At 65.7% G+C, this 19,820-nt stretch overlaps 1 protein-coding gene across 1 annotated transcript in view; it reads right to left on the bottom strand.

Annotated features, from left to right (window-relative positions):
• Nucleotides 1-567: 567 nt before the first annotated feature.
• The window catches only part of TMEM132C (transmembrane protein 132C), a 130,065-nt gene continuing 110,812 nt past the window's right edge, over nt 568-19,820 (bottom strand). Inside the window, exons 5-9 of the mRNA XM_036014931.1 lie at nt 14,028-14,171; nt 8,569-8,774; nt 6,499-6,775; nt 5,254-5,445; nt 568-3,314 (exon numbers count right to left, since the gene is read on the bottom strand). Of these exons, the coding sequence (XP_035870824.1) occupies nt 2,130-3,314; nt 5,254-5,445; nt 6,499-6,775; nt 8,569-8,774; nt 14,028-14,171 (2,004 nt within the window). The 3' untranslated portion in view covers nt 568-2,129. The remainder of the gene's footprint in view (nt 3,315-5,253; nt 5,446-6,498; nt 6,776-8,568; nt 8,775-14,027; nt 14,172-19,820) is intronic.

Here is a 19,820-nt window from a genome sequence, read left to right on the forward strand (position 1 = left end):
CCCTGCCGAGAGCCAGTGACTCGACGTTACCTCGGCTGCTGGCGCGGTGGCGCCGCCTGCCCTCCCACGGGGGCTCCTGTTCCCCTCCCTGTCTCACGGCGCCGTCCCCGCCCCGGCCTCTTCGCCGAAACCCTGTTGGGGCTTCTGCCCGGATCAGTGCTTCCTGCATGGCTGCCGTGTGTGTGCGTGTGTGTGTGTGCGTGTGTGTGCGTGTGCGTGTGTGTGTGTGCACACGCATGTATATCTCCACAAACGTTTGCGGCCTCTCGCTGCGGCCCTTCCGTGTTTCGGTTCTCGGGCCCCAGCTCCCCGGGCTGTGTTTCGCCAGCCGCCCCGGCGGTTCCGCGCACACTCAAGGTCACTGCTGTGTTGATGGCGCGGGCAAGGGACCGAGGGTTTCCTCGTCGGGAGTCACCCTGGGTCTGTCCGAAGAGGAAAGGAAGTTTGGGGGGAGGGGTCGTGTTTTCCTTCCGCAGGCGGGTCACTTCTTCCACATGGGCTACGCTTGTCGGGGACAGACACCGAGAGGCGAATGGAAGAAGGGACACCCCAGGAGACTCGGGTTCGTCAAGCCAGGAACGCGTTTTAATGACAACTGACATCACAGGTATAAATAAATAGCTCCTTTCCCTCCCTCGTCTACAGTATGTGCTAGAAATATCTCCTTGAACGGCCCAGCCAACGTGGTGAGGCTTGGAGGACTCTGTCTTAGCCATCGATTCTAGTGGTTACAAAAATAAAACCAAGACACATCCTGGGGACCATGAGCACCACCTGCCGACCACCAGGTGTGCTGGCGGCGGCCACGACGCACGGAGCCGGGGTCCTGGAGGGGCTGCCTCGCCCCCGGTGCGGCCCCTCGGCCCGGGACGCGCCGCTCCTCCGGGTGAAGGCGTTCTCTGGGCGCTGCACACAGGTTGGCGGTCACGCGTCGCCACTGGCTGGCACCCCACACGGACCTCTGCCTTTTCAGCCTGTGCGGGTGCCCCCCGCCCAGCAGAGCTGGGAACGCAGCTTAAAAACGCTCCGTTTTCATCTGTGTTCACGCTTGGTGTCAGTGGGTGCCCCGATCCCGACAGAGCCACCGTGCGAGGGGACATCGAGCACCCTTGGGGGTGGGCCCCCTTGGGGCTCTGACCCCACATCCCCGAATGAGGAGGGCCCCCATGGCAGGGGCCATGTAGTGGCCGGGGGTCAGGGCCCCACTGGGCTTATGTTGCTGGCTGTGCGCCCTGTGAGCAGCCTCTGACAGTGTCCCCAGGGCGGCTGTGCCCCGTGCCACCCGTGACTGCCGGTGCCTGTGGGTCCAGCCAGGCCCCTGGACGCTCCGGGAACTCCGTTTACGTGGAAATGCCCAGCAACCAGCGACGAGGCCGTGGTGGAGGGAGGGGTCCAACATACTTAAAGGATGAATTAAAAGCGACCGTTTCTGAGAGTCCGTCTAATGTATAGGAATGTGATTGATGTTTAATCTATGGAAAACACACCATCTGATCCTCAGAAAATCAACATTAAATCGAAATCAAGAGGACGTCCAGGACACCCAAAGAAAAAAGGGAAACGGAAACACAGAAAAAGGGAAGGCGAGCGAGTGAGGTCTGGGAACGCGGGGGCTGTCCCCAGAGGGGACGGACCCCTGGACCCCTGACCCCCCAGCCCCGTGTGGACTGTCCCCGGGGAGGGGGCGTTGAGCTGGGATGGGGCTGTCTTTTTGTGGGCCCTGGTTCTCAATTACGCTCCTTCGTTAGAAATACAAACCAACGTGATGTCTGTCCCTTTTTATTGGTCTCTTGGCGTTTTCCCACCAGTCGCCTTTGGTGGCTTGACCGTGTCGCACTGTGACTCGTGACACAGGCTCCCGCGGGGGGCCTGACACGGCCCCGTGTCTCGGTCACCCGTGTCCCCGGCGTCCCTCTGCCGACGCACGCGGCTCTGCCCTCATCCTCTGCTAAAAAACCTCTGATTACAAAAAAGGTCCCTCCGTGGCTTCCAACCCCCCAGAGGGTCTATAAGGGGCCCCGCGGGCCCCCACTCACCACCCCCTGACCCTCGACCTCCATGCCAGGGGCCCAGGTCCACCCTGGGAGTGATGTGGGGGGGGCTGGCACGGGGCCCTCGGGCTGAGGGGCCTACACTTTGTCCTTGAGCTTCTCCAGGAGGCAGTTCCTGGGTTCCCCGGGCGCGCCCAGGCCCAGGTCCCGGCACACCCACTTGATGTCCTCGTCGTGGCCGCCGAGGACGCAGTTTGCGTTGGGGCAGCCATCGTCGGGGGGCGCGGCAGGGAAGGAGGCGAACTTCACCTTCTTCCTCCTGCAGGCGGGGGAGCGCAGCGGCTCCTGCTTCTGGTCCCGGCCCCGCCGGCCCCCCGACTCGGCCGGGGGCCGGGGCCCCTGGCTCGGGGAGGAGCCGCCGTTGAGCAGGAGGCGGCTGCCGTCCGCGCAGGCCCCCGGCCCGCGGTCCAGCACGGTCGTGTGCTCGTCCGGCGGCGGCGGCCCCTGGCCCACGGCCTCCAGCAGCTCGGCCTCGTTGCCCAGCCACACCCAGTCGTGCGAGTGGGTCACGGAGGCCGGGCCCTCCAGGGGCGCCTGCTTGTGCCGGTACCTGAGGGCGAAGGCGGCGCAGTTGGCGAGGAAGACCAGGATGGCCAGGCAGAAGACGCCCAGCAGCGCGTACATGCCGATCTGCAGGTCGCTCAGGCCGCGGGCGCCCGGCCCCGCCCCGGCCCGCGGGAGGTCCGCGGGCGCCGGGAAGTCGCTGACGTCGATGGGGATGTTCGGCAGCGGGGCCTCCCTGGGCGGCCAGCCCCCGTCCAGCCGGCTGTTCTCGGCCACCGGGTTGTCCAGCAGCGACCTGGCCGTGGGGCCGCCCCTGCGGGCCCCCTCCTCACGCCCCAGGGACGGGCTGCCCGGGAGGAGCCCGCCCTGGCCCGCGCGCTCGGGGTCCTGGCCCTCGGGGCGCCGGTCACTGGCATGGTTCTCGACCTCGGCCTCGCTGCCGTCCCCTCCCCCTCCGGGGCTGGGGTCCACGTCGTTCTGGCCAAACTTGACCCTGACGTTGGCGACACCTGCCGCCAGGACGCTCTTGCGCTTGGATTTCTGGCAGCTCTCCCCGATGGCCAGGTCCACGCGGAGCAGCGGCCCCTGGCCCTCCCCCTCGGCCACCACAACGGGCCGCCAGGGAGAGCGGGCCTGGGGGACCGACACCACGGCCTCGTCCAGGGAGGTGGCCGTCAGGGTGAAGTCCTCGGGGTCGTAGATGTCCAGGGGCGTCGCAGCGCCGTCGCTGAACTGGAGCCAAGTGCTGACCACGGCCTCCTGTGGAGAGACAGCCTGTCAGGGGGCCCCGGGACGGCGGGGGGGGGGGGGCTACCTGCTCACTGAGGCCCCTCCCTGCCCAGTGCTGCTGTGACGGGGGCAGGGCCCCAGGCCCAGACGGGACGGCCGATAGATCCGGGGAGAAAACCTCCGTAATTAAACCAGAGCAGATGCGGACAGGAGGCGACGGCTCCCGCGTAATCCGCCCCAGGCTAAAGCCCCACAGAACCCCCAAACGCCACGACACCCCACTGGTTTTGTGGACAAAGACCCCCGAGCGCAAGGCCACACCCTCGAGGGTCCTGCTGCTAGCCCGACGCTCCCACGTCCCTCTGATCGGGACCCGCGGGGGGACACCGGGGCCAGCAGGTCACATCGCCGGTCATCCGCCGTGACCTCTGCGTCTCACGCTCAATCCCATCTGCACAGTCCCCTCTGCCACACACGGTGACCCGGTCCCAGGCGGCCGGAACCAGGATGTGGCCCCTTTGGGGAGCAGCTGGCCAGGAGGCCGCGGCACTTCCTGGGCGGCAGCCACCGTCCCAGGTGCCAGGCACGCGGGCATGCGGGTCCCCTGCCAGGGACACGGCAGGGAGACCAGGAGCCTCAGCTGCAGGGGCGCTTGGGGTGGACGAAAACAGTCACCAGGGCACGTCTCCACTGGTCACTGTGCCCCGGGCCGACACCGGCCGCCCGTGACAGGACCGGGACTGCAGGAGCCCGGATGGGCGGGGCCTCCCTGCTGGCGCAGCCACTCCCCCGGGGCTGCCTGCTCTGAGACATGGGGTCTGCCCGGCCGGGGTCTCTTGTTTGCCTGTGTGGTTTGCTGGAGGGCGAGCTCCGCCCCCGGAACGCAGGTGGGCGGGCTCAGGGCCAGCAGTGCCGGGCAGCTCTCAGCTGAGGGCGGGCGGGCGCTTGTATCTACATACCTGTATCATCACCTGTATCACCTGTATCATCACCTGAATCACCTGTATCATCACCTGAATCACCTGCATCATCATATCACCTGTATCACCTGCATCATCATATCACCTGTATCACCTGCATCATCATATCACCTGTATCACCTGCATCACCTGTATCATCACCTGAATCACCTGCATCACCATATCACCTGCATCACCTGCATCACCTATATCATCACCTGTATCACCATATCACCTGTATCATCACCTGCATCACCTGTATCATCACCTGTATCACCATATCACCTGTATCACCTGCATCACCTGTATCCGAGCCCATACCCCTGTCTGTATTCACACCCACACCCACGTCCACAGCCAGACCCAGGCCCCCAGCCCCCCCCCCCCCCCACAGGAACAAGGACCCTCCAGCCCTTTCTGTGCTGGCTGATGGCTTACTAGTAGCCTGGGGCCCGTGGTGCGGGTGAGGCCCGGAGCACGCTCCTGGCTGGCTGTCTGCACCGACCCCTCCTTCCCGCGTTGCTTCCTGCCTCCCGGCCCCCTCTCCCCCACCTGATGGGTCCCCTTCACCCAGATAAAGCGCGGTCGTGGGTCCCCTCGTGAGGCCCAGCGTCTGGGAAACCAAAGCCGATACAGACGCCCCAGCTGCGGAATCCTGCTTCCCGCCCTGTCTCTTCCGTCCGTCTGTCCCCACGGACCCACCACCCCTGCGGCATGACGGTGCCGAGACCCCCTTCCCATCAGTGAACCTCAGAGGCTGCAGTGGGGCGTCTTCTGGGGGCGGGGGGCACACCAGTGCGTGTCCCCAAAGAGGAGGGGCCCTGAGCGACTTACAACACTCAACCCAGAGTGGTTTGGGGTCCCGCCCTGTCACAGGTGAACGGGGTCTGCAAGTCCCTGAGTCGGGGCCACCCACCCTGCCCCCCCCCACCCCGCCACCCTTCTGCGGAGTCAGGGACGGTGACCGGTGCCCGGCCGCCCCTCTCCGCGCCCGGCCCCCGGGCTCCCACCTGTTTGGGGGCCCGCAGCCGCTCCTCGGCCGTGGCCACCGCGGTGACGGCCCCGCGGCTGTCCGCGCCGGGGTGCAGGGTGACAGACAGCCCCGCCACGAGCTGCAGGGCCAAGTCTGCCAGCGACACTCTGTCGTCCAGCACGGTGACCGTCTTCTCCGCCAGGATGGAGTCGGACAGCGGGGACAGCACCTGCGGGTGCGCAGCACAGGAGACAAACCCGTCACACTGGTTTCGGGGGCTGGGAGCCTCCCCCCCACCCCCCCGGCTGCATTCCTGCGTCCCCCAGGGGCCAGGGGTCCGGAGGACGGGGGGGAAGGGCGTGTGCACCTTCCTCGCCCCACACGTGCCCAGGAGGAGCCTCCGTGAGAATCAGAGGGAGTGCCCCTCCCGGGACACTTCAGCTCTGCCCGTGGGAAAACCGACCCGGCACTGAACCACCACGCCTGCTCTGCGGGGAGCGGGGAGGCGACCCCCCCACGGGCTGGGGGACGAGGCACGCTCATACAAGCACAGCCTGGAGTCAGCGCTCGGAGATCCTGCCGGCTGACCCCCGCAGGGGGCCGCTCGAATCCCGTTCCAAGGGAACTACAGGACCAACTGGGGGCACTGAGACTCGCCCCCCCCCACGGCCCCTGCACTCGAGCCCAGGGTGGGGCGGCAGACGTCCGGGTGAAGGGAGAGGTGCACACGGCCGTTTTCCCGCACGGCGGCTGTGGAAGGACCCGGGATGGCTTCCCAAACGGAGGGGCAAGTGGGGTGGGAATCCAGGGCTTGAGGAAAAGGGCTGGTTCGGAGACCCGCCCTTCAAGACACAGCCTTGGGCGCAGGCGGCAGGAGGGTGGCGCCCCCTGGGGGCGGGGTTGTTGGGTGAATACGCGGCGAAACGAGGGAGGGACTTAGAGAAGGAGGGGCAGGTGCGTCTTGCTGGCCGTCGGAGGAGGCTCCGACGCATGGGGGAGGCTCAGGGTCGGGTCGGGGGTCCTGGGGGGCGGCGGGGCAGCAGGGTGCCGCAGGGAGAGGGGTCACACGGGGAGCGAAGAGCCACCGCCTTCTCCAATCCGTTTGGAAGGAGGCTGGGACTCAGAGAGCTGGTCCAGCTCACGGTCTGGTGTCCCCAGGAGGCCACTGCTCCACCAAGGCACTGGCCCCAGGGCCCCGCCAACCTGGCGAGCCCCCCCTGCCCCCCCTTTGCCCACGGCGCTCAGGGCTGGACGAACGGGTGTTCCCAGCTCCGCCTCCTACCTGGATGGTGGTCATGCCGACCTCCCGCCCCACCAGGACCCGGCCGCCGTCCTGCAGGGCGGCCACATGGGGCTCCTCCACCTTCATGAAGTCGGCCACCAGGTGTGTGACGTCCACCTGCCAGTCAGGGCCCAGCAGGTGGCTCGGCTGTCCCCACGGGCCGGCGCCCTCGGACACGAACTGGGTGAGGACCCTCACGGTGGCGCGCTGGTACTGCAGGGCACAGCCCCGGCCCCGCCGCTCCTCCTCCTCCTCGTCCTCGCTGTCCGGAGCCGGCCTGCGCGGGGGGAGGGGGGAGGGGGGCGGCGTCCTCAGGCCCGGAGCCGGGCAGGTGCCAGGCGCCTGCCTCGGCCTCCCGCAGACGGCCTCCCGGGCAGGGGCCCCCACGTGGACCCCACTGGAGCACAGAGCCTCGGACACCCCTCCTTGAAGACAATTAGTGACCCGGAGAGACCTGAGGGCCAGTCTTCCCTGAGCCTCCACCGTCCCGTTAGTAGCTCGTAGCCACAGACGGTCATTTATAATTTAACTGAAATTATAAAACGAATTGTAACGGATAAAACTGTACATTGCCATTATAATTTAATTCAAATCGTAAAATTGTAATGGATAAAAATTAAATACGTGAAGAAGCTAAGTTTCTCGGTGACACGGGCTGTGTTCTGAGGGCTCCGTCACCCCGTGGGCCAGTGGCCACCCCTCTGGACAGCCTGTTTCTGGAACATTCCGGCACTGCAGAAAGTTCTACTGGGACGGAGCCACGTGACACTTTGGAGGAGCAACGCCCTTCTGAGCTCCACGCGCACAACCTGTTCCCGCCTCATGGAACTCTGAGCCAAGTGCTAACTGACGAGTCTCGGGTTGCAGGTGAGAAAACTGGGGCACAGAGAGGTTAGGCGGCTGCCCGAGGTCACACAGCAGGGCGGTGGTGGAGCTTAGGTTGGCTGTGGAGCAAGTCTCGGCTGTGCCCTCAGCGGGGACACGTGCGCCTTCCTCGCCACGTCCACGGACCTGGCCCCTTGGCCACGCACGACCACTAAGCCCCCTGAAGTGTTGGCTGCATTCACGGCTGCCCTCCCTGAGCCAGGCCAGGTTTTCCTGGCCGACGTGGAGTGTGCATCCTGCCCGGCCAGCGCCCCCTTGTGGCGCACTCCGGTTTAGAGCTGTGAGGGAGACACCGGCCGGCCGGCGCCCGGGAGGCGGTGGGGAGAGGCCCCGGGGGTCACGGAGGGAGGGCTCCAGGCCGACAGCCGGGACTCGAGTTGGCTGAGAGCGGCCTCGGAGTTGGGAAACAGGACCCCGAACGCCCACGTACATACGACAATCCGGAGTCACACGGCATACGTTAAAGGCCTTTTTTGTTTATTCGTTAGCGCGAGAGCAAACGGTGACCCCGCGGCCCAGTACACAGGCAATTAGATTTTATGCAGCGATTCCCTAGGCTCAGAGCTTTGCAAGCTTAGAGACGTCCTCAAACCAGAGAAAAGGGAATCCCGGTTTCACTCAAGGAAAATACATCAAAACTTAAACGTCCCTGGGGGCCGCGGGGCTAGAAAACCGTGTAACTTCCGGCCCGGACCGGTGTGGCCCGGTGGGTCGGGCGCTGTCCCGCGAATTCAAGGGTCGCCGGCGGGGTCCCTGGTCTGGGCTCGGGTCTGGCTACAGGTTCGGCCCCCGGGGGGTGTGCGAGAGGCAACTGAGTGGTGTTCCTCTCCCTCCTTCTCCCTCCACTCCCCTCGCTGTACAAACGAATAAAATCTTAAAATAAGTGTAACCTCCACCTCGCTGTCTTTAGGGGGGCATGTTCAGAAGACAGCCCACTGCAAGGCCACGGGCAGGGGCAACTGGCCCCGGGGGTCAGAGGCTGACCCGGGTGCGGCAGCCTCCCCGCCCGGCTGGCTCCTCCCGGCCTCCATCCCCCGGGAGGGCTGGTGTGGGGCTGCAGGACGTGGAATCACTGAGACGACGGCAGCGCCTACTGTGTGCCGGGCCCCGCACTGGCTCCTTTCACGCGACGCTGGGTGATCGAGGCCATGGTCAGGCCGGGGAGCCCCTCCCCACCGGGCTCACCTCCTGCTGGCCACCAGGGGGACCCGCCAGCCCTTGACCTGGCTCAGCTCCGTGTCCGAGACCTCGATCTGCAGGGGCAGCCGGGGCGCCCACACCGTGACGTGCAGGGGCGCGCGCAGGTGCTGGTAGGTGAAGGTCACCACCGCGTCCACCTTGCCCTTCACCTCCTTGCCGTTGACGAAGACGCAGTCGCAGCGGTCGGACACCTGTGCAGAGACAGAGGGGGTGCAGGCCAAGTCCACGGGCCTGAGGCCCATCCTCCCACTTGTCCTTGTGCGTGCAGAGCCCATGCGCTGGAACCGGCTGCCTCCCAGCGAGGAGCCGGTGACGAGGGCTCAGTGCGGCTGGCTGACCGGGAGGTGACCCTGGGGGGCGACGGCCAGGGCGCAGTGAGGGGGAGACGGAGCGGGAGGGAAAGCCCACAGAAGGTGTGTTTCTGCGTTTGCCGCGGTGACCACGGGGCTGTTCCACCAGGGACGTGCGGGCCAGCTACAGAACTGGCCCCTGACAAACCGGAGGCAGGGGCGCTACCCCCAGCCCCGCTCTCTTGCCGGCTGAGGGCTGCGGGCCACCCGGTGGGTTAGCAACCCTGCCCTCTCAGGCCGAGACATGGCCCCGGGCACCTGAGAAGCCCCTGGGGCAGCAAGCAGAAGGCAGCTGGAGGGGTTTGCTGCAGCCACCAAGTGACCTTGAACTGCACAGAACCGCCTGGCTAAGGGAATGTGCCGGGGACACCAGAGTGGCTGCTGTCCGGGCCACTGTCTGCTCAGCGAGTGAGTGCCCACCATGTCCCCCCACCAGGGCAGCCTCCCGGGAGACCTGGAGATTAGAAGCACCCCACTCCCACCCCCGCCCCTGCACACCTTGGCAATAGTTACGTCCCTGGAAATTAGCCGGGGTTCTGTCCTTCCACCCTAATGAACTGAAAAGTGGACACAGAAATCAGGGTGGGTTGTGGAGAAACAGCACGGCCCATCCTGCACGGCCGAGTTTCTGAGGCGTGACTGACACTGACCATGTGACCGCACTGACTGCCAGACTCTGAGATCCCTGAAGGCAAGGTGTGCATCTGGCTCACCTCTGACCTCTGGGTTCCTCGTGTCAGTTGCTTGGGAGGAGCTCAGCAAGGTGGATGCTGAAGGGGTGGGTGGATGGGGGATGGGGGATGATGGATGGATGGGGGATGGATGATGGATGGATGATGGATGGATGATGGATGGATGAATGGGGGATGGATGGTTGGATGGATGGAAGGATGAGAGGATAATAAGTGGATAGATAAGTGGATGAATGATGGATGCATGAATGAATGGATGATGGGTGGATGGTGGATGGATGATGGATGGGTGGGTTGATGGATGGATGAGGATGGGAAGATGATGGATGGGTAAATGACGGACAGCTGGATTTGGTGGATGAACAGACCCTTTCTTCATGGGCATGCCCACTTCCAAACAACCAAAACCTTGGGGTCAAGGGTCATAGGGTGAGACTGCGGTAAGACGAAGCCAGGAGCAGCAGAACCATAAAAAGATAACTTGAAAACATCTAGAAAGCACTCAAACCGAGTCTCCTAACTTTTTGGGGTCCCTGACCCCTTGGAGCTCACACACACGCAGGGAGCTGACTGTGGTGGGAGAAATGCAGGCCACAGAGTTCTGTGTCAATGCGTCCGAGCTAACGCAGCCGCTCACGGAGTCCCTGCACGGTGCTTCCCAACCCTGGGCGGTAACTGCCGGTTTGCTCCTCTGCTTCCCGTCTGAGCCTCCTGCCTGAGCCCCCACCACCACCACCACCACCTGGCACCACATAGCATAGCTCTCTCCTCGCCCTGCCCTTCCCCGGCTTCCGGGACGTGACGGCTGCCCTGGGCCCCATTCTCGTCCTCACTCGCGCTTGTGTTTGCAGGGGCAGCTGGGAGGGCCGGGCTCAGAGCCGCCCCCCACCTGCTGGGGACCGCGGCAGGGAGCCGTGGGGAGGGGAGCCCGCGGACCCAGCTTCTCCCTGACCGCTGAGAGCGGTTTACAAACGCTGGCGTGCTGATGGGGGGAGGGAACCAATCGTGGCCACTGTCCCAGGCTGGTCGTTAGCGTGCCCGCGCTGTCCCGGATCTGGGCGGGCACCAGCGTGACAGTCGGGCCAGAGTCGCATCGGTAATCACTTCTTGGATCAACGTGGCGATTTCCAGACCATTGACTCTCCTCGGTTATCCCTTTCTGAGCTCTGGGGGTGGGATGGCGGCCGCCCCAGAATCCGTATGTGATCGAGAGGAACTCGGAGGGTACGGAGCCGCTGAGCACGAGGAGCCGCGGTCCCCGCTGCCCCCGGCGGTGCCGTAACTGTCCCGGGAAGTGGCTGCGTGCGTCCGTCATCTCCGAAGAGGCGGGAGTGGAGACGGCGGCACCGCCCCAGGGCCGGCCCGTCGGCACAAAGGAGCCGGAAGCCTCCAGGAGTGTCCCTTCCCACCCTCGGCCTGGGTCCTGGGGACCCCCCTCGCCCGTTGCCGTGGGAGGGCCGCCCGGGGAGTGCTGCCCTCTGCGGACTCTGCCCTTGGCCTGAGCACGCGGTGGACACTGACCCGGCTGCACCGTCGGCTCTTAAGGACCTGGAGGGCCGCGGTGGGTCGCGTGGGGTCCGGTTGAGCAGCGTGTGGTCAGTGGACTGTTGTCACTCAGGCTCCGGCAACTCCCAGAGGACACTGCCTGCCTCCTGGGGGAGAGGCTGCAGACGGCCATGGTGACTCGTGTCCTCCGAGCAGGGTCCCGGACCCCAGGGAGCATGCGGGGGGGGCCTGTCAGCACAGACCCCGCCCCCCGGGTCTCAGACGGAGCAGCCTGGGGGGGCCCTCAGCTGCATTTCCGACGAGGCCCCGGGTGCTGCTGCTGCGGGGTTCCGGGGCCACACCTGGAGACGTGCTCTCGCCACAACACAGCGGCCCCGTCTGAGGTGCGTGGCGTTTCCACGGCAACCGAGGCCTCCCTCTGGCCAGCCCGGGCCGCTCTGACCGGACGCCACGGACTTGGGGGGGGCCCTACACAGCTTGCAGTTGTTTCTCAAAGTCCTAGAGGCCGGGGGTCCCAGGTGGAGGCGCCAGCAGATCCCGAGCCTCCTGACGACAGCCTGCTCTCTGGGTCCCAGTGGCACCTGCTCACTGAGCCCGCCCTCTGGGAGGGGCCCGGGAGCCCAGGGGTCCTTCTCCTCAGGGTACTGATGCCCCCCACGAGGGCCCCGCCCTCACGGCCTCAGCGCTTCCCTAAGGCCCCACCTCCCACCGGCAGCTTGGGGGCTGGGACCTCAGCGCGGGAACTGGGGGTCACACAGATGTTTGGGCCGCAGCCCGTCCCCGGGGTCATTGCTGCACTCGGTCGTTCTGCAGCTCTGCTTTCCGCTGGGGGGCGCCCATGGCCCCCAGACCCGCCTCCCGGCTCCCAGCTGTGGCCGACGCACCCGCCCCCCCCGGGGGAGCTCTGACGAGGTCCCACCCTCCCTACGTCCAGAAGTCAGACCCCTGCTGGAGTTCCCTTCCCGCCCCTGGGGGGCGGGGGCTGGGGAGAGAAACCAGCTTCAGGGACAGAGTGGCCCGGATCCCGTGGCTCGTGGGCCGGGCCTGGGTCCGCCCCGCAAACCCACCCTCTCTCTGCGCTCAGTGCGGCCGGCTCCTCGCTCTGCGCCTGCAGCGGGGGCTCCCCCTCCTCTCGCCCGAGGGCCCCCCGGAGTTCGCTCAGGTGCGGACACCTCAGAGAGCCTTTCTCTGGCGTTTCTGTTTCAAACAGCAGCCCCCCCACCCCACCCCGCCCCTCCCCTGGCTTTACTGTCCCTGTCGGCTGCCGGTCTCCTTCCACCCTGTCCAGGCGACCTGTGATTTCGGCTGATACCTGTCCTCCGGACGAGGGTTCGCGCTGCTCTCCTCAGTGCTGTGCCCGCCCCCCGCCCCCCGCCCCCGTGACCGAAACCCGGCACACGGGAGGTCCCAGAAACGCACGCTGACAAGGAACGGATGAACCGGAGCTTATAAACGGGGCCCTGGGTCCCGCCGGCCCCCCTGGAGTTCTGAGAATGTCAGATTCATTCCTGGCGCTGAAAAGCCATCGCCTTCCATCTGGGCACCAGCCTGAGCCCTGGACGCAGCTGTGTGTTCTGCCCTGGCGTCCTGCTGGCGTCGGAGACCGGGCTGGGGTGCGGGTGGGGGGGGGAGCCCTGGCGGGACGGACAGGGGCTGGCCACTGGCTGTGGAGGGGCTGAGAGAGGCCCCGGGGCGCCCCCACCTGCCGGCCAGCTGCCTCGGGCTGCTCCCTCCCTGCTGTCCACTGTCACTGCTGGCCACAGCCGAGGGCTGGCCTTTACTGATGGCCTGTGTCACCCTTCTCTTGGTTCCCGAGTTTGCAGGGTGTTCCCAGCCGACGGCGTGCAAACTGCGAACTTGCCCTGTCGGGAAGGGCCTGAGCTATCATCCGGGGGGCGGGGAGGGGCTGCTGGGGCCGCCGGAGAGCCCAGCCCGGGAGCCTGCCGGGCGGAGGGCTCCTTCACGCAAACGACACGCGGTCCCTCCACAGAGAACTGAGAGGGCAGCAACGGTCTCAACATCCCCAGGGCGGAGAGTTGCCAAGGCAACCGCAGCCGGCGGCCTCAGCGAGGACAAAGGTGCTCAGGTGCCGGTCTCCCCGCAGCCCCCACGGCACACGCGTGGAAGGGCACCCGCACACACACGGGAGGAGAGACTCCCTCAGACACAACACAGCCCTTCGCCGAGGGCTCGAGGTCAGCCAGGGGCACGGGCCGGGTCACGGGGACCGTCTCCCGGAACGCCCACCGTGGGCGGGAGGGGCTGCGTCTCTGTGTCGTCCAGGTTCCAAGCGAGGGGTCGAGGGTGCAGAGTGGTGGTGTCACGTGTCTGAGGTCACACGGTTGTCCGCCCGCCCCAGGGCTCCGCTCTGGGCTGTGGTGCCCGCCCTCGGCCCGGCGTGGGTGGGTCACTGTTGATTCCCTCCCATCCCCTCAACCGTGGACGCCCTCTGCTCCCCTCCCGTCAGCCGTGGACCCGACCACGCGACCAGCTTTGGCCCAAAGAACGTGGACAGAGCGACAGCCGGCCAGTCCAACCTCGGGATTCAGCGGCCTCCTGCGTTTCTGCCGCCTCCATGGCCTTTGCCCTTCAGGACCCCTCTCAGCCCAGCCCTGGAAGGAGGCAGGGGCCCAGCCCAGCTCAGCCCGCAGACGCCGACCACCTGCCGGTGCCCGAGCGAGAACCAGTGACCTTCGTGTCAACCACACTGAACGCCGGGTCATTTGTCCCGCGGCACAAGCCCTCTGGGAAGGGGGACCCTGAGTGGAACTCTGGGCAGCTTTCCTGTCCCTCCCCCCTCGGCCCCACTGGTCCCCCTTTACCTTGCCCCCTCCCCTCTGTGCATGGTCCAGCACGCCCGGGGCACGGCCGAGCACATGGGGGAAGAGCCACTTACTTTGACGATGTCCTCGTCTGCGGACCTGCACTCCACGGACTCCGAGATGTCGGCCACCGCGCCGTTCTCCTCCACGGACACCACCTTGACGGGCAAGGTGACCGTCTTCCCCGTGAGGATGGCCGTGTTCAGGAGCTCGGTGTCCTGAGGGGAAGCAAGCAGCCGGGGCAGGGTCAGGGGGCGGGCCTCTCGGGGCACCTTTGCAGGCACGGAGACGAGACGCCCACCTGAGGGAGGGGCCTGGGCCGCAGGGCCACCCTCCGGGACGGCTTCCCAGGCAGGCCGAGTGGCGCACCTGGGGTTTACCTGTGGTTGCCTTCCTGGTTCCCACAGTAACAATGAAACCCTGGCTGTCTTTGCAGAGCCCCACGTCAGCGGGGTCTGGGTGTGAGCCACAGAAGTGTGCCATGGCTGGTGTGAGCGGGAAGGCCCTGTGGCCGGTGGAGGGGCACTCCTCCCAGAATGCCCGTGTTTGCAGCTCCAGAACCTGGGGCTGTGTCCCCGGCGTGGTCAGAGGGACTCGGCAGCGTGATTCAGGGCCTGGAGGTGGGGAACTGCCCTGGCGTATCGGGGGCGGGCCTGGCGGAACCACAGAGCTCTCGGAGCGTGCAACCGTGAGGGTCAGTGGAAGAGAAGACGCCGCCGTGAGGGAAATGGGGGTCAGGGGGGACCATAAGGAGCCAGGAGGCGTGGGTGGCCGCTGGGAGCTGGAACAGGGACAGATTTCTCCGGGTCCCTCGAAGGAACACAGCCCCTGGACGCCTTGACTTTGGCCCCACAAAACCCACCCCTGCCGCCTGCCCTGAGGACTGTCACAGCCTCGTGTGGACCCGGGGCAGCTCCTCAGGGGCCGGGTCCTGCTCCAGGACCAGAGCTGACGCCAGAGGAGCCCTGGGGAGGCCGGCCATAGCACGGCGTCTGGGACCCCGAACCTGGGAAAGAGGGGCCCGCTCGCCGCCCGGCCCCCGAGGCACTGGGCTGGCCACTGAAGTTCCCCGGGTCTGGCCGGCTCCCTGGGGCCCGGGCCCCTCCCTCGTCCGGGGAGCATGGGGCCCCTGGCTGACAGGTCCCCCGAGGAGGCTGCCCCTCTGGGAGAAGACAGGGGAAGACAGAAGGGATGCTGGGAGAAGACGGACAGACGGACAGACTCCCCAGGCGCTGCCTGCTTGCTCCTTGGAAACCCTTCCTCTGGGCCCGGGGAGGGTGACAGAGGGTCTGTGGCCTTGAGACACTTAGGGCCCCTCTGACCCTGGGGCTTATGCCTCTCAAAACCTGACCCGGAAACACCGCATGACTCCGAAGTAGGAGACGCGAGGAGAGAGGGCGTCTCCGTTCTTTCCCCAAGGGCGCTATCGGCTCAGGACCGGCCTTTAGGGTTAAACACGCGCTCACCCGGACTGGCTGTCCGTCTGTCCGTCTGTCCCCAGGGAGTCTCGGCCCCCAGCAGGGAGCGAGTCTCTGCCAGGCGCTGTCTCGGGCACGAGGGGCGCCTGCAGCGGGGGCCGAGGTCTGGGCCGCTCCCACGCCGGCGATCACCGGTGCCAAGAATACCGGGAAGTCCCCCACGTCCGAGTCCAGGCTCAGGCTCATTACCGGCAGCGGCTCGGGGCTCAGCCCTCCCACTTTCTCCCGCGGAATGGCCTGCGGCTAATGGCTTCATTAGAGCCCCACGCTCCCTCCTGGGTCAATGATGAGCTCTTCAGCGGCGGCCGCAGCCTCTGTCTGTCTCACACACACACACACACACACACACACTCCCTCTTCCTCTAACACGGCCTGGCCCTACGCTGGTGACACCACGGTCATGCTTCCCTGGACACTGTCAGCGCAGGGGACTGGGTGCAGGGGAGCGTGGCCTCCAGGGCCGACCAGCTGAGGACCTGGGGGATGGCCCCCGCGGTGTCCTGATCCGGTTGTGCTGGGCCTGCGTCCCCGTGAGCACCAGGGCCCCGGGACCCCAGCTTCCACTCGGGGCTGAGCCGTCAGCTTCTGTGTGACCCTGGTCCCATCTTCTCTTCCAGAACCTTCCTCTCTTCCTCTGACCAGCTGGGGACCGGGCCACGCCCTCTGGCCAGCTGTCAAGTCCTCGATGTCCACGAAGCATCACCTGCCATTTCGTGAGTTCTTCCCGTGTTCCCAGTGTGTTCTTGTCGCTGGGTCACAAAGCAGCAATGAGGGGGGTGACGGGTCCCCGCTCAGGCCGAGGGACAGCACGGCGGGCAGGCTTGAGCACGCGGGCGGTCCCAACGCGGTGCTCACGGGGACTCTGTCAGCAGCTGGCGGGTGTTTGGCGCCACGGAGGGCCCGTCGGCACGAAGACATGGGCGACTGGCAGTAGGGAGGCAGCCGTCCTGGTGTGTGTGGGGAACGCTGTGCTCGGGGACTCAGGGGGCGAGAGTCTAGGGACCCGGAGCGGGAGAGAGAGGACGACCCCCAAGGGCGGCACGGGTCAGGGGACTGGCCCTGGGGTTGGGTCACCACCAAGGAGGAGCCCCAGCCGCCGTGACGAGCCGTGTGGCGCTGGAGACACCGGACGGTGAGGAGCTGTGGCCGCCTGCCGAGATGTGGGGTGAGCCGCGTCTGGGCTGGGTGGTGCCCTCCAGCTTCCCCCCCGCCCCGTTACAGGCAGGGCGACGGGTCACAGCCAGGGGCCAGCACCGCAGAAGCAGCACCCACAGGGGCGCCTGGCCGTGGGTGGGGTGCAGAAGCTGGGGCTGACCTCGGAGGGCCTGTCGGGTCCTAGGGACAGGAGGGCCCGGCCGCTGGGCCCCCGGGGGCCGAGATCCTGGAGGCCTCGGGCAGCCCGTCCACCACCTGCACCCTGCTCCTCGTCCTCCAGCCCTGCCCACTCTGGGGCTGGGGTCGCCATAGGAGCGGTGGGTGTGCCCACCCCCCGAGGGGCCCTCTGGGAACAGATGAGAGAGCCCATGAGGACGCCCCCCGCTCAGTGCCTGGCACGGACGTGGCCACTCCACAGCCACCGGCCCCGACGTCCTCAGTCCGGAAACGGGGCCCGAGAGCCACAGCCCTGGACTGCAGTCTCAACGTCCCCGTCCCCACACGGCTGCTCTCTCTCGGCCCTCAGGAGCGGAGCGCCCGACGGTCACTCATTGGGAAGCTAATTTGGCGTCGCTCGGAAGTCGATGCAGGAGTCATTTAATTAAACTTCCCGGTCGATCAGGAGGCACCGCTGCAGGGCTCTGCGGGCGGCGGGGACGGGCTCGCTGTGGCCTCCGGGCCCGGAACCTGAGCCCCAGGCTATGTAGCCGGGGGGAGCGTGGGCTGGTGCTGGCCCCTCGGGAGCGGGGGTCTCCGACCACCCTCCAGGGAGGGGGTGATAAAGGCCCCTTCCTGATGCGGAGGAGAAGAGCTCCCCCAGTCCCTGCCTGCACCCCACGGGGAGGCCGGCTCTGCAGAAGGACACTCTGCAACAGAGAGCACTCCAGCCCCCCCGGGGGTCCTCCCTCCCTCCCCCGGGGCCTGGGAGGCAGCCCTGAGTCTGGAGGGGGGGAGCAGGAAGGAGGCAAGCACGCCACCCATTCCGAGAGGGGAGCAGGTTCACGCATGGCCAAAGCACCTTGACCAACACCGGCAGAGAAAATGGGGGTCCCTCGTACCCATCCCCCCAAGCAGAAAGTGCCCTCCTGTCCTCGGCGGAAGGAAGCTGACTTTGGACTCTCAGACAGGGAGACAAGTGTCCAGGGTGGCACCTCTGAAGAGGCCAGAGCAGGTGGCTGCTCTGGGTCTACCCAGCAATGACCAAGGTCTCCAAGTCCCAGAGGTGGCCCGGAAGAGGCCAGGGAATGGAAAAGAAAGCTACTGGTTTGCAGGGAATAAAGACTCAGGCTGTCGCAGCAAGGAGCAGCTGGCTGCCAACTCAGTGCGGATTCTCTCCCTTTTCCTCAGTAACCGAGCCGGGACGTTTTGGGGAGGGGTGGGGTGGAGGGGTACCCAGCTCAAAGACTAAACTTCCCAGGCTCCTTTGCAGCTACGTGTGACGAAGATCTGGGACAACGGCTCTCAGAGTGTGGTACCGGACCCAGAAGCATCGCCGGGCAGCTGGTTACAAATGCACATTCTTGGGCCCCAGCCCGGACCCACGGAGTCGGCAAGGACGGAGGTGGGGCCCGTTCACCTCTGTTTTAACACTCTCTCCTGGATTCTGATGCTGAACGGTTAGGGACTGCGGTCAGCCCAAATATAAGCAGAAATAGTATGCAGCCCTTTAGGAAATCGGCTTAATGGGAGCTGGATTCAGTGGGTGGGGATGTTATTTCCCCCTCTCTGGCCACCTGGAATACAGATACAATGGCTGGAACCCAGCAGCCATTTTGGACCATGAGGCAAACTTGGAAATGAAAGGCACTTCCTGAGGATGGTGGGGTAGAGAGAGAGGAGAAGCCTACGTCTTTGACAACTAAGGGATGCTCGTGGATTTATTTACATTTGTGAGATAAGCTTCCTTTGTGTTTCGGCCACTGGTTACACCAGGGTTTTCTGTAACTCCTGTGGCTCTTTCTTGGCGTGCTGGAGACAGTGGGTGAAGACTGAAACTTGGTGGAATGGCGTGCAGCATTTCCAGGTTTGGAACTGAGATGACAGCTCCACGGCCAGGATGCCGCAAGGCCACTTGCGTTTGGGAATGTCAGGGAGTGGCGGTTATCCCGTTGTTCTTGGCTGGGGGTCGTGGCGGGAGCTTCTGTTGAGCAAGGCTGTCAGCGGAGCCAAGCAGAGAATGACAATTCAGCCGGATTTATAGCAGCAGAAAAACAGCTCTCAGAAGGCGCTCTGCTTTCCCGGTTCCAGGCATCCTCGTTAAAAGGAGGTGGGGGTCGCCAGGCAGCCCACTGGCGTGCTGAGGAACGAGAGGCTTGCGAGGGGGGTTCCGGATTCGGGGCAGATGAGCCCAGAGCAGCGCCAGCTGATTAACAAGCTGACTTCGTGAGGTCTCCACCAGCCATTTCCATAATCCTGTGATTAAGAATGTATCCTGTGCGCACACGCGGGCGCTGGGGGGCGGCCCCTTGGAATTCCACCCGCTAATGTGGCTTCCCCGCCCACCAGGCCGTGCGCAGACTGCCAGCCCCGCCGCACGGCTCGGGCTAACGATCTGTCTCGTCGGCAGGGTGGGGGGAGAGGGAAACTTTGTCACCCGCCAGCAGCAGGCGCATTGGGCCCACTTACCTGGCCACACTGCCTCCTCCTTCCCCATCTCCTAACGAAAGGGTCTGCAAGAATTCCGTGTGTTTGTTTGGGTGGAACTAACTTAAAAACGCCCGTGGGGATGTGTGCCACCGATGGGGGTGTGGAAACCGGCAGCCTGTCACCTCCTGGCTGCCAGAGCTGTGGGCTCTGCGGGAACAGCGGGGACTGGGGTGTGGAGAGGCAGGGGGACGAGGGGAGGGGACCGTCCCTGAGGAACCCCCTCCCTTCCTCACATGACAGGGAGCCCGAGCAAAGACCTCCAGCAGTGGCCTGGAGGTCACTGTGGCCCTTCTCCGGGCCACTCTCCCCTCCTCCTCCTCCGTCTGTTGGAAACTCCCCCCGGAAACCTCAGCACGGACCGCAGCGCACCCATCAGGGTGCCGCTCTAGCAGCAGAAAGCACTTGGCGCTCCGAGCAGAGAGAGCTGGAGAGCCACTCAGACGTCCCGGGGGGCCGCCTCTGACGCATCGCTGCGGCTCCAATTTACTGCCCGCGAGGCCCCGGGCGGCTGGCACTCGAACTCACGCCGGTCATCATCATTACGGCAACTGATGTTTCTGTCTGTTCGTGTTCCAGGGCTGCAGCTAT

Source organism: Phyllostomus discolor, chromosome 13 (genome assembly GCF_004126475.2).
Source record: "Phyllostomus discolor isolate MPI-MPIP mPhyDis1 chromosome 13, mPhyDis1.pri.v3, whole genome shotgun sequence".
Lineage (NCBI taxonomy): Eukaryota > Metazoa > Chordata > Mammalia > Chiroptera > Phyllostomidae > Phyllostomus > Phyllostomus discolor.